Here is a 14,347-nt window from a genome sequence, read left to right as displayed (position 1 = left end):
ACTGCTGAACTGTGAGGGACAGAGACGGAGTGATATGTTCAGTGAGTGACAGAACTCAAATTGGTATAAAACAATTAATTTTTAATTATTTCAAATATGACATAAACCCATAAATCACTGTGGGTTCCATCATGAATTTCCTGTTTTTAACAGGTTTTAACCCTTGAGCTTTATTATTGTACTGAATATGCACTTGTAGTGTACTTCAAATCTTAAAAGTAGGCCTATATTAAAAAAAAAAAAAACTGTACTTGCGAATAATATAACACTTATGAACTAAAATGCCACTAACGAGAGTACACTTTTATAACTATGTTTGTTAACACAGGTATGCTTTTAAAATGTGCTTTGGAATGTTGTCAAGTTAGTTAGTTCGCACAGTATATTCTTTCGAAGTATTCTCTTTTAAAATATACTAAAGTGTACTTTGTCACAAGAGTCTGTAAACACGTTACTGAGTTTCACGTTTCGTTCTGCAACAAAAATACACATTTAAAGCTTTGGAGATTAAGGTAGTTAAATAACAATAACAAAAAACATGAAAATCGTATGTCGTTTACATTGTAATGACAGCACACAATATTTCATTTTTAATTTAAAATCATTTTAAGATACGGCCAAACCATATTTATATGCTTCAGAGAACTAAACGCCTATTGGCTGGTCAAGGTAGGCGTGAGCATGACGTCAACAGAGCGTAAGCAAACAAGAGAATTCAAAGATGAGAGATGATCAACTCAACATCACCTCGGGTTCGCGAATGCAGGAAGTCATGCTTCAGTTTTTCTCCACGAAAACATTTTCTATTAAATAATAAGTGGTTGAAGCATTACAGTATGGTTGTTTTTGTATTACACACTGTTGTTATGTGCTCAGTGAGCTGGTTAATGATATCGCGGGGTTCTAGGATGTTGATTTGAAGCGAGAGATCTCCCGCGTTTATCATCTCTGTGAGAGTCTTGGGCAAACATGGCGGCGGTGACACCAGTGCGGTGTTCTCTGACAATACTGAGACGTCTGGTGAGTTTATAAACAATGATGCTTTCTTTAAAAGTGTATCACATATACAACGCACAGAGTGTCAGAGTTACCCTGTCAAATCATTTTAGCGAGCATGCACAACTTATAACATAATAATGAACTGCTGAGGTGCTCAGTCCCGTCCTCAGTCCTCTGTTAAAGTCACTTACGTTACTGCGTGCACTATTCAAACAAAACAGACCTAGTGTCATGAATGTCATGAAATGTTATGTAATTTATATATATATATATATATATATATATATATATATATATATATATATATATATATATAATATATATGGCTATATACAGAGCTGGGTAGATTACTTATGAATTGTAATCAGTTACTGATTACAGATTACATGACAAAATTTGTAGTCAGTAATATAATCTCTTAGATTACACATTTTTGGTAACGTAATCTGATTACTTTTGGATTACATTTAGATTACATTTGTGCTAACCCTTATTTGATATCACATATACTGATTTAGCCTAATCTTGTGCTATTTTGACAGATAAAAAAATATATATATATTCCAAAAAATATATTTAATTCACCAACAAGAGCCACAATAGCTTCTTTTTCAAGTGCAATGTATGGAAAGTTAATTCTTAAAAAAAACTAACACTAATGTACCTTGCTGTCAGTGTTTGCTAGTAACACTTAATAAAACAAAATCACATCTTATGATTTTAAAGCATATTAACTTAAGAATTAAGTAAATTATAAAACAGCTACATTACAAAAAACAATATTGAAAAACATGAAATTTACAGCAATATCCCTGATAGGTCAAATATTAAATTTAAAAAAAAAAAAAAACACTAGAAGTGTATTGACTGTATCAATGAAAAACATCAAACAATAGCTAACATTCCCAACATACATTCTGGAAAAAGACAAATTCACACAGCAATGACATTTCTATCCATCTCCCCCTGACATTTTAAGTGCATAGTACTAATGAGGAAAAGACACAAAACGATGTAGTACACATGCCAGACCAGCATGAGGCACTGAAATTCTGCCACAGAGACACACTAAGAATGGGAGAAATGACCTATGCGCATAAACCTTGCGCTCGGTATACAAACGAACATTGAACAATACATTAATTAATTTGTGTTAATGTTAATTAATAAAAACAATTGTTCAGTGTTTGTTCATGTTTTGTGTTGCTCTTACGTGACGTAGCAGTGTTTGACTAGGGGCGAGACGTGAACAATGAACAATGAAGAAAAATCAACATAACAAAAATATATTAAAGAACATGAAATCCCACAGCAATAACTTTGCTAGGACAAAGATTTCCGTGGACAGCAAATTAATCCGTGGTAGGCAGCTCTTACACTGAACAGTGACATTTTTCCCGTGTCTTTCTTTAAAAATGAAATTATGTCTGTGCATCCAGTGATTAAAGGCTGCTTTACCCGCTATTTTCCATTATCTTGTTGCTGATTTCTTCTGAGCGTGATTCTGACACCCCTCCCCCTCTCCGCCGGAAAGAAGAATCACGAACGTATATAAGCGGCAGGTATTATTAGGACAAAATATAAACGTTAAAAAAAGGAAATTTAGGAGAATCAATTAATTTTTAACAACTTATTACCATTGTGTAAATAATATGTAATCATGTAATCCATAAAAAGTAACTGTAGTCTGATTACGAGTATTTTAAAAAGTAGTTTACTCTAATTACAAGTACTTGAGATTTGGAATTTGATTACGTAATCCAGATTACATGTAATCCGTTACTACCCAGCTCTGTATATATATATATATATATATATATAATATATACATTGATTTTTTTATTTAATTATTTTTTTCTTTCACTTATCTCAGGTTGAAACCCTGGGTTATAATGTATTTGTTAAAGCATTAATTGGCATGAGCAGAAAGTTTTAATTGTCTTGTGTGCATCACAGCCGCGGGTTGTATCCCATCGCCTCCAGCAGTGCCCCAGGCTCCAGGCTCTTGGACCGACCCCTGTATTTCACATCTCCACACCCTTCACTTCAGTCCACTGGAGAGGCTTCAGATGCAGCTATGGTATGTGCTGCAAGCATGAAATGTTCAAACAGGCATATTGGCTTGTACGACACATTAGCAGCCCTGATTTTTCTGTATGTAATTGCTGTCTTAATAAACTGGACGGCTGCAGTATACATTTGTTTATACTTTCAGTGGCCTCTGGACAGGTGCTGTCGTTCAGACTCTCAGACATCGGAGAGGGCATAATGGAAGTGACAGTAAAAGAGTGGTAAGCTGGTGTCATTTGTCTTGTAAAATGCTGCAACAGATTTTAAAGGGGTAGTTCACCCGGAATTGAATTTTTTTTTATTTTTACTTTACCCTTATGTCGTTTGTTTCTACTAATGAAAACAAAAGAAGAATGTTGATAAGCCAGTAGTTTCATGTCCCATTGATATTCATATATATTAGTGCTGTCAAACGATTAATCACATCCAAAATAAAAGCTTTCGTTTGAATAATATATGCGTGTGTTCTGTGTATCTGTGTGTATATATATATATATATATATTATATATATATATAATATATATTCCAGAGTAAAAACAAAAATGAGCTGGTCATATAATTAGAATATTATCAAAAAGTTGATTTATTTCACTAATTCCATTCAAAAAGTGAAACTTGTATATTACATTCAATCATTACACACAGACTGATATATTTCAAATGTTTATTTCTTTTAATTTTGATGATTATAACTGACAACTAAGGAAAATAACAAATTCAGTATCTCAGAAAATTAGAATATTGTGAAAAGGTTCAATATTGAAGACACCTGGTGCCACACTCTAATCAGCTAATTAACTCAAAACACCTGCAAAGGCCTTTAAATGGTCTCTCAGTCTCGTTCTGTAGGCTACACAATCATGGGGTAGACTGCTAACTTGACAGTTGTCCAAAAGACGACCATTGACACCTTGCACAAGGAGGGCAAGACACAAAAGGTCATTGCAAAAGAGGCTGGCTGTTCACAGAGCTCTGTGTCCAAGCACATTAATAGAGAGGTGAAGGGAAGGAAAAGATGTGGTAGAAGAAAAAGTGTACAAGCAATAGGGATAACCGCACCCTGGAGAGGATTGTGAAACAAAACCCATTCAAAAATGTGGGGTAGATTCACAAAGAGTGGACTGCAGCTGGAGCCAGTGCTTCAAGAACCACTACACACAGACGTATGCAAGACATGGGTTTCAGCTGTCACATTCCTTGTGTCAAGCCACTCTTGAACAACAGACAGCGTCAGAAGCATCTCGCCTGGGCTAAAGACAAAAAGGACTGGACTGCTGCTGAGTGGTCCAAAGTTATGTGCTCTGATGAAAGTAAATTTTTAATTTCCTTTGGAAATCAGGGTCCCAGAGTCTGGAGGAAGAGAGGAGAGGCACACAATCCACGTTCTTGAGGTCCAGTGTAAAGTTTCCACAGTCAGTGATGGTTTGGGGTGCCATGTCATCTGCTGGTGTTGGTCCACTGTGTTTTCTGAGGTCTAAGGTCAACGCAGCCGTATACCAGGAAGTTTTAGAGCACTTCAAGCTTCCTGCTGCTGACCAACTTTATGGAGATGCAGATTTCATTTTCCAACAGGACTTGGCACCTGCACACAGTGCCAAAGCTTCCAGTACCTGGTTAAGGACCATGGTATCCCTGTTCTTAATTGGCCAGCAAACTCGCCTGACCTTAACCCCATAGAAAATCTATGGGGGTACTGTGAAGAGGAAGATGCGATATGCCAGACCCAAGAATGCAGAAGAGCTGAAGGCCACTATCAGAGCAACCTGGGCTCTCATAACACCTGAGCAGTGCCACAGACTGATCGACTCCATGCCACGCCGCATTGCTGCAGTAATTCAGGCAAAAGGAGCCCCAACTAAGTATTGAGTGCTGTACATGCATGTCCATACTTTTCAGTTGCTCAAGATTTCTAAAAATCCTTTCTTTGTATTAGTCTTAAGTAATATTCTAATTTTCTGAGATACTGAATTTGGGATTTTCCTTAGTTGTCAGTTATAATCATCAAAATTAAAAAATAAACATTTGAAATATATCAGTCTGTGTGTAATGAATGAATATAATATACAAGTTTCACTTTTTGAATGGAATTAGTGAAATAAATCAACTTTTTGATGATATTCTAATTATATGACCAGCACCTGTATACATGCATGTATATATTTTGAAAATTATTTACATGTCTATATTTATATTCATATAATTTATATTATAAATAAATATATTTAATATATAAACATAACTTTTTCTGAAATATATACATGCATGTGTTTGTATTAATATACATATAATAAATATACACAGTATACACATTATGTAAACAAAAACTTTTATTTTTGATGCGATTAATTGTTTGACAGCACTAAATATTACATAATATTATGATATAATAATATTTTTGCACATTTTTAAAGTCACAATGAAATGGAAGTAGCAACAGATTTTTGTGACATTTTGTGAGAGGTTTATTACTGTTAACTAAAACCATAATCAGTTATTTCAGCTAATTGCAAAGACAACATTTCTCTTTTTTGTTTAGTATAAAATAACTAAGACATAATAAAACAGATGAATTGTTTACAATTCTATATAACAAGATCTATAACTTTGCTTTTATAAAATACATAGGGTGAATTTTCATTTCATGCTGACTTAAACACACCAGCATTGTCAGCACTCGCATTTTCATCGCATAAAAAACTAGTTTCAGCTTTGTTATAGTGTTGCAGCCTAAACATTATAGGTGCAAAATAGTAGTAAATGTTAATTTTACTGATTGACCCATATTATATACTGAATAAATATTCCAAAAAAATGTATGCTGTTGTTTTGCTTCTCTGTCTTTCTGCAGGTATGTCAAAGAAGGGGACAGAGTCTCCCAGTTTGACAGCATTTGTGAAGTCCAGAGCGACAAAGCATCTGTCACCATCACGAGCCGTTATGACGGCATCATCCGTAAACTGTATTATGATGTAGATGCTATCGCACATGTTGGTTCACCTCTTGTGGACATCGAAACAGACAAAGCTCTGGGTCAGTCACTGCTGTGGATCGTATTCTTGATACTGACTTTGAAATGTCCTTCCAGTTCTGTCATTGTGTATTAAAATTGTTTGTCCTGTTGTCCTGCAGAGGGCGCCCCAGAGGAAGATGTGGTAGAGACTCCAGCAATATCCCATGAGCAATCACATCAGGAAATCGAGGGCCAAAAAACCCAGGCGACACCAGCGGTGCGCCGTCTGGCCATGGAGAACAATGTAATTTTGAATTGCATCAGGCTGTAACCACCTACAACACCCTGTCATTGTGGCTTTATCGTGTTCTTGGTCATTTCTGATCTCTAAATCTGTCCTCTACTAGATTAAACTAAGTGAGGTCGTCGGGACAGGAAAAGACGGCCGTATTTTGAAAGAGGACATTATCAGTTTCTTAGCCAAGCAGACAGGAGCTATCCTCCCGTATGAAGTCCAGAAAACCCCATCACCCACTGAAGATACCCCACCCAAAGAAAAGACCCCCATCATGGCTCCTCCGGCGATCCCGAGACCCGTCTTCACCTGGAAAGACAGGACAGAGCCTCTGAACGGTGAGTGTTTATGTTGTTGCACATGGGTCATGCATACAATAATTTAAAACGCCTCGTCTTTGATTAGCATATTTTTAATTTCTGGTTTTATTTTTTTTTAATATTGAAATTTTATGTGGGTAGGTATTAAAAAAGTCAATCTTCCTTTATTATCTACTATTATTTCTTAAATGTCATGTGGTGCGACTCCCCCAAAAATGCAATGATATTTAGGAATTAATCATTCATGATTTTCAATACTTTGAAAAATATATTAATAAACTATTTTACAAAAGATAATGTGTACACTTACATATATTCGATGTGAGGAAAATGTTTTTACTGGGTTGCTCCATATGACATTTTCAGAGTCCATATGAAACAAACATGAATACAAAAAGTATCTGTATAAAGGATAATTCTAAGATAAATATATCAATAACTATATTACTCTCCACAGCAATGCTCAAATGTTCATGTATGCGTTTCAGTTTTGCCATCATCTGCCTTAAATGCTTAAAGGGATACTCCACCCAAAAATGAAAATGTTGTCATTAATCAGTTACCCCCATGTCGTTCCAAACCCATAAAAGCTTTGTTCGTCTTCGGAAAACAAAGCTTTTATGGGTTTGGAACGACATGGGGGTAAGTGATTAATGACAAAATTTTCATTTTGAGGTGGAGTATACATTTAAGATATTTAAGACCCGTTCACACCAAGAATGATAACTATAATGCTTAATTATTAATTCACAGCAAAGCAAAATAATGCTCAGTTTATATAATTGTGTGCTGCGGTTCTGTCATCTTCAAATACTCAAGCTCTTGAAAGCCAGGTGTATTCTGATTGACTGTCAGTGTTTTTTATTGTTCATCAAACAGAAAAAAAATCATTCTGAAAATGATTCCAGTGTTGTTGTTTCTCTGTGTTTTTATTGTCATAATTGTGGTGTTGATGTCACTATTCTCACAGAATTAGAAGGAATATTAAAACTTAATAGTTACAATTATCAGCCTTGGTGCGAATGGGCCTTAAGAATTTGCTGCATGTTTTTAGCTCAACTTTAAAAATATATCTCCCGTTTTTAAATGGTGACACTCTTATGTGTCATTGATTGGCTGTCTCTTCCACATGGTCATGAACACAGGTTTCCAGAAGGCCATGGTGAAGACCATGACTGCTGCTCTGAAGATTCCTCACTTCGGTTACTGTGATGAGGTCGACCTGACGCAGCTAGTGCGGTTACGCTCAGAGCTGAAGGACCTGGCGGAGTCTCGCGGTGTCAAACTCAGCTACATGCCTTTCTTCATCAAGGTGCTCTCCCGTTACCTTCCACCACTGCCACCTGTTTCTGTTCAGACACATTAAACATTCAAGGACCATCACGCTATCAGATCAAATACTTTTCCAGACATGGAAATCTAAATAAAGTAATTAATAAAATGAAATTAAAATATGATTAAACTAAAACTACTTTATATATATATATATATATATATATATATATATATATATATATATATATATGTGTGTGTGTGTGTGTGTGTGTGTGTGTGTATAAGTTTAATTGATATTGATTGGAATGCAGAAAAAAAAAAAAAATTTTAAACGGAATGGCTCTTTACTTGGGCAGTCAGTATAATTCAAATATATAATTCAAATAATATTCAAATAAAATATTTCCACGAAAGGTAAGAAATGTCAGGGAGCGAGAGATATTAAATGTGTACACTTGCTTTAACTAAGTGAATTATTAAAGGGGTAGTTCACCCAAAAATGATAATTCTGTCATGATGTACTCGCCTTCAAGTTGTTCCAAACCTGTTTGGAGTTTGTTTCTTCCGTTGAAGAAGATATTTTGACGAATGCAACCAAACAGTTTCTGGTACCCATTGACTTCCATAGTGTTTTTTTTCAAACATACCATAGGAGTGAATGGGGACCAGTGGCCAACATTCTTCAAAATTTCTTCTTTTACGTTCGACAGAAGTAAGAAACACATACAGGTTTGGACCAACCCGAGGGTGAGTAAATGATGACACGGTTTTCTTTTTTTGGTGAACTATTCCTTTTAACTCCAGGTGTTTGAGGTCAGATTATAATTATAGTTTGTATTTTTACTGTTTTGTTCAGGCCGCGTCACTCGGGCTCTTGCAGTTTCCTATTCTCAATGCCTCTGTGGATGAAGGCTGCCAGAACATCACATTCAAGGCAAGACCAGCCCCAAAACACTTCAGTCACATCACAGCCTTTTATTTTGAGGCCACAGTTTGCTTAAAAGTCCTAAACAGCCCAACATGAGTAACATTTTCATTGTTGTCAGGCGTCTCATAACATCGGCTTGGCGATGGACACTCCTCAGGGCCTCCTGGTGCCCAATGTGAAGAGCGTTCAGGCCCTCAGTGTTTTTGACATTGCTGTGGAGCTCAACCGTCTGCAGGCTCTGGGTTCAGCCGGACAGCTGGGCACCGCTGACCTCACTGGAGGAACTTTCACCCTCTCCAACATCGGCTCGGTGAGACTCCACCCGCCTGGTTTTAGACTTTGGATGCAGATTCCCAAGTGTGCAGTTTTTACAGCTCTAGTGCCACCAAACTGAATTGTGACAATAACTGTGATTAAACAGGTTTCTGAAAAATCTCTGTATTTCATAACGTCATTTGATGCTTGAACAGATTGCAGTTCTTTTTCACGCCACTAGAGGTGCATAAATTACACTGTATTTGGTCTGGAACGCTGTATCACCTTGTTTTGGGCCTCATGATCATTATGCTGTCAGTGTTGAAGGTTATATATGAGAGTCTAAGAGCTTCTTTTATGAGCGAAGCACTCGATCAACAGCAGGCTTTCAATGGGCTTCTGTTTGCTATCTAGCGATGATCAGATCTCTCATCATAAGGGAATTAAAACAGTCATTTTTTGTTTAGATTGGAGGGACGTATGCCAAGCCGGTGATTCTGCCCCCGGAGGTGGCCATCGGAGCTTTGGGAAAGATCCAGGTGAGCTGCTTGTTAATAAAAATGTATTTGTATTTAAGGAGGTGATTTATATTGAATTATTGGATCTTCAAAAATTAAGTTGATTTTATGTATTCTTTAGTGTAGACTGTCATTATAAAAACGCATATATGCCTAAATGATGCCCAGCATATCAACAGTATCTTTTGACTGGGCATAAACTCGTAAAAAACTCACACTAAAAAAATGTCAGGGTGATGCAACTGTCCTGATGTCATGAAAAAAAGGTTAGTTTGGCATAATCTGTATAATAAATTATATTATTATTATCATTATTATTTATTTTATTCTTTCAGTTACAATGTGGCTTTGCAGCATTTTAATATTATAATAATATATATATATATATATATATATATATATATATATATATATATATAAATATTTTTTTTCCAATAAATTAAAGTCATGTGATTCAACCATCATGCATAAATGAACACCCAAACAGAAAATTATATCATAGAGTGGACTTTAAGGTCAAAAAGTCTCTTAAAATATCCGATAAATTGATCATTTTATGACAAGGCGAGATTAGCTCAAGTTGTAAAATGTCATTTGGTGCGACTCCCTAAAAACACTACTAATAAATGCATTTAAAATTTGAAATATATTTTTTTTTTTGACTACGATATGTACACTACCGTGTATTTAAGGTTTTATTAAAATATGTATTTATTTTTTACTTCACGGTTACACCACAGGACATTTTAGAATCATTAAATAGCCACATCTCTTGTAATAGTGTAAAAGTTTACCAGAACTGTATGAAACCAACATAAATACAGTTCATGAGTTTAAGAACTTCTTTTTTTTTTTAAATCACCTTTTTCTTTACCGTTGTTCAACAAATTTCAGTAGGATTTCATTAGGACTCCATGTGGTTGTCAAAGTTTTAATCAACAGCAAGCAGCTTTGTTTGTGAGTGACTTCTGTGTGAGCTGTGCTTCGTACATTGCTACACTCTTGACAGTAAACAATGGACCTTTTTTGCTTCACCTTTAAGCTAAAAGCCATTTCTCTGCTTTATCGCAGGTGCTGCCCAGATTTAACTCCTGTGACAAGGTCATGAAGGCGTACATCATGAATGTCAGCTGGTCTGCCGATCATCGCATCATTGACGGTGCCACCATGTCCCGCTTCTCCAACCTGTGGCGCTCTTACCTGGAGAACCCAGCTTCCATGGTCCTAGACCTCAAATGAACACGTCTCTGGAAATCAGATCACACTCTCTGTTACTTCTTGGAGTGTCTTTAGGTTACTCATAGCTGCAAAACAGTGTTGTGTCTATCATGTGAACACTCAAGTTTCTGCTTTCACATTCATTCGTGAGGAAAAACAACTTATAAGTTCTTTCTCTAGTTGCCTTATTTCAGATTAAATGTAACTTGACATTGCAAAACATTCATCTTATGTTATTGAAAATGCTTTTAAGGAGCAGGCGCTGCACATTTCAATTTTTTGTCTTGCTCTGCATCATGCATGGTCTGAAATCACATGTAGGTTTTTCTGATGCCTTGTTTATAGAGGACTGAGGCTGACACTGATTGGCTCTTGGACAGACATCTCATTGTCTGCTGACTTTCTCTGAGACTTCATTCACACAAGCCTCTGTTGAGCTGACAGACAGCCACTTCATCTAAAACCGCTTGTGTGCCAATGTGTCTGAAGAAAGGACCATCATAACTGTTAAAAGAACAAATGGACCACATGTATAGATTACTAAAATGTGAGGGGAATAAAGGTTTTATGACAAGCTGTATTGTTTTTTGCATAGTAAAATTCATTAAATACTGAAAGACGCAATTGCTTAATATGATGAACAGATTTCATTTAGGCTTTTGAGATGCAAGATCTTGACAAACAATTACATGAAACATGCCTGAGCATGTTTAAGCTTCAGTTTATTCAATTTGATCAAAGTTCATACATAAATGCTTAAATGAAAACTGTTTATCATGAAAAGCGAACATGTCTCTTCAGAAGGCCTGGATTAAGTATGGATTAGTTTTATGATCTCTTCATGAAGTTTTTGTAGATTCAAAGTTTTGGTGGAAAAGACTTTCAATGGAGAGACATCTTGGTCACACTTTATATTAGGTGGTCTTAAAGTACTAGGTACTAACATTAAATACCTAACAAGACTATGTTCTATCTATCTATCTATCTATCTATCTCTGTCTAGGCTTTTAGATCGGCCACTGGCCACCCTGCTCTGTAAGATATCGGCATCAGTTGTCAAAAAACAATAATGGTCAACCATTAGTTTAGTTACCTACATTCTTCAAAATATTATCTTTTGTGTTCAGCAGAAGAAACAACAACTTGAGGGTAAGTAAATGACAATTTTGATTTTTGGTTGAAATATCCCTTTAACTACTATGCATTTAACCATTGGTTACAGTATACTTTACAATATAGCAGCATAGTTTAAAATCACGAGTTTGTAGTTTTGTTGATCGTGCGTCTCGAGTGAAGCTGCTGAAGAAACGCGACCATGCAGGATACAAACGCACACTTACCACTCCTGGATACAACTAAGACTGCAAGGTGTGTGAAATTAATCGGAAGCTGATGTTCTCAATAATTATTTAATTGATTCAGTAGAAAATATTAAGTATTTTACTCCTGAGTATAAGAACACTTTTTGTCAAGTTAGACAGAATCAGCTTTCAACATAGAATCTATCACGGAGTCAGATGTGATTAAATAGATCCCTCAGGCCATCTTGAGCAAGAGCTGTCATTGGGATGAATACATGCATGTTGAAAGAGCTATCAGAAGAATTAGTCAACCTGATAACTGTAAATCTTTCATTTACTCAAGGGACGTTCCCAAATGTGTGGAAATGAGCTGATTTAATTTCTGAAGGTGAACTATCCCATTCAGAATCACAACTGATATATCCAGCGTTCAGCTGAAATCAAAGAGCTTTTAAGTTTGATATTGCACTGCAAAAGCTGTAACAAGTTAACTGAGGAATGAATTTTTCTGATTTAGAAATATAAATCTTAAATGCCAGTCAAAAATGAGTACAAATGCCATGACAAAACATCAACATAGAAACCTTTTGTTGTTTTGGTCCAAGCATTTACTTGGGACAGTAGTACATAACATAGTATGTGAGGTGTAGCCGGTGAGTCTTTTGAGTATTGCATGAATGTGCGACTGCAGTACCTCCTGTCTTACATCCATCTCATTCACAGACAGCTAGGCTTTCAGAGCTACAAATACAGATTTTTGACTGGAATGGATTATAAACCATCATATGTGAACAACCTAGGCATAATCGTTCAGAAACCCATCTTTACATAATTTATCACACTGAATTGAATGTGATGACTTATGCAACAAGTTCTACGAATGATTCACACAGAAACTCATTGTGCTCGTGTGTCAGCCCAAGATTCAGCTGAAAAGAAAAGGAAGGTGTCGTTTCTCCCAGAACCTCTGAAAACCCTCAGGTGGTCTAAGAATTAGTCAAACTCTGGAAGACACTGGCTAAAAATTAAACATGAAAACAAGACCGCAGAAATGGAATGCTACTTCAGTGGAATGTGATTGCTGAGTAAGATTTGTGTGTGTTTAACAAGCTTTAAGATACAACAAAACAAGCTTTCAGGATGATTGAAGGAAGCAAAATGACAGCTAAGTTGAAGTTCTCAAGGAATGCTTCTGATATTTGGCTTGCTGTTAAAGCAAAGGGCGGTTTTCTTCTCTCTATCTGGTACCACAATGCAGCACCTCTTCAACCTGGATCTACATTAAGACAGAAGAAACAAACATAGGTAGACACTCTCATTTGGCATTTTAGAGCAGGTAACTACATTGGTGGTTTGTGTTTAAACCAAGTGGCAAAGTATTTCAACAAATATTACTCAAATCAGTATTTTTTCTTCAGAGCCACCTGAGGGTCGGTCAAAAGCATGCAGAGGTCCTGGGTAAAGGTCCAAGGTAAATCCTTACTATATTTAAAAGATTTCCTTTAAAGCAACGTTCAAGGCATCTCTCCTTCACATAAATAACAATGAAATGTACATTCAAAAAAAAAAAAAAGTATAAATTGCCATTTTCATGAATGAGGGTAAACCAGTCCATATGTCTGCTACATGAATGTCTTCATACCCTCATCATAAAAGTCTTTAAAGACAAAATATCCAAACTGATTGATTAATCATGACTGCTGCGATGACTTGTCCATGGTTTATATGAGTGCGGTCCCATCAAGCAGTTAGTGAACTGACGTATATATACACCGTCCATTGAATTCAATTTTTGTTTTTTTCCACATAATGGATCTTCACAAAAATGAACAAGGCAGTAACAAAAGAATCATAAAAAGTACAGTAACTAAGAAGTGGCTGCTCCTGTTGCGTGTGTGAGTCAGTGAGGTCTCGGTGTGAAATGTGTGTGTTTGTGTGTGTGTGTGTGTGTGTGTGTAGTCAGGCAGCTTTGTGATGGATTGATTGGATAGCTTCTGAAGTCGAGGCTCACTGAGGTCTATGGTCCTGTAAAAAACAATTTCTCAAGCCACTGTGGACGCAAGGGTCAGGTGTCATCATCGGTGTCCTCTATCAGGACTTTGGTGTCTCGGACCTTCGACCTGAAAATAAAAAAAAAGAAAATAAATTGTTGAGTTTCTTCAAACTCAATGAAATCTCATGTGGACATTTGTATGATTGCACTTGGAGGCTTAAAAG

At 36.1% G+C, this 14,347-nt stretch overlaps 2 protein-coding genes across 2 annotated transcripts in view; one reads left to right on the top strand and one right to left on the bottom strand.

Moving 5' to 3' along the window:
• Positions 1–728: 728 nt before the first annotated feature.
• On the top strand, positions 729–11,806 carry LOC109047615 (lipoamide acyltransferase component of branched-chain alpha-keto acid dehydrogenase complex, mitochondrial-like). Its single transcript, XM_042717894.1, has 11 exons — positions 729–1,020; positions 2,956–3,079; positions 3,215–3,290; positions 5,919–6,100; positions 6,200–6,324; positions 6,428–6,653; positions 7,781–7,947; positions 8,767–8,844; positions 8,957–9,148; positions 9,561–9,632; positions 10,683–11,806. Exons 1-11 carry the CDS (start codon positions 970–972, stop codon positions 10,848–10,850), a joined length of 1,461 nt encoding a protein of 486 aa, XP_042573828.1. The 5' UTR covers positions 729–969; the 3' UTR covers positions 10,851–11,806.
• A 418-nt stretch (positions 11,807–12,224) lies between these two features.
• Positions 12,225–14,347, bottom strand: part of xpr1b (xenotropic and polytropic retrovirus receptor 1b) — a 28,428-nt gene continuing 26,305 nt past the window's right edge. The window contains exon 15 of the mRNA XM_042717893.1: positions 12,225–14,250. Coding sequence (XP_042573827.1) covers positions 14,196–14,250 — 55 coding nt within the window. The 3' untranslated portion in view covers positions 12,225–14,195. The remainder of the gene's footprint in view (positions 14,251–14,347) is intronic.

The sequence above is a fragment of the Cyprinus carpio genome, chromosome B2 (assembly GCF_018340385.1).
Source record: "Cyprinus carpio isolate SPL01 chromosome B2, ASM1834038v1, whole genome shotgun sequence".
NCBI lineage: Eukaryota > Metazoa > Chordata > Actinopteri > Cypriniformes > Cyprinidae > Cyprinus > Cyprinus carpio.
This window is presented reverse-complemented; position numbering and strand designations above follow the sequence as displayed.

Bases quoted from the DNA above. Each gene is read 5' to 3' on its own strand.
- LOC109047615 (XM_042717894.1), top strand. From the start codon at position 970: ATGGCGGCGGTGACACCAGTGCGGTGTTCTCTGACAATACTGAGACGT. The intron at 7,948-8,766 runs GTGCTCTCCCGT...TGTTTTGTTCAG, and splicing joins ACATGCCTTTCTTCATCAAG to GCCGCGTCACTCGGGCTCTT. The intron at 8,845-8,956 runs GCAAGACCAGCC...CATTGTTGTCAG, and splicing joins GCCAGAACATCACATTCAAG to GCGTCTCATAACATCGGCTT.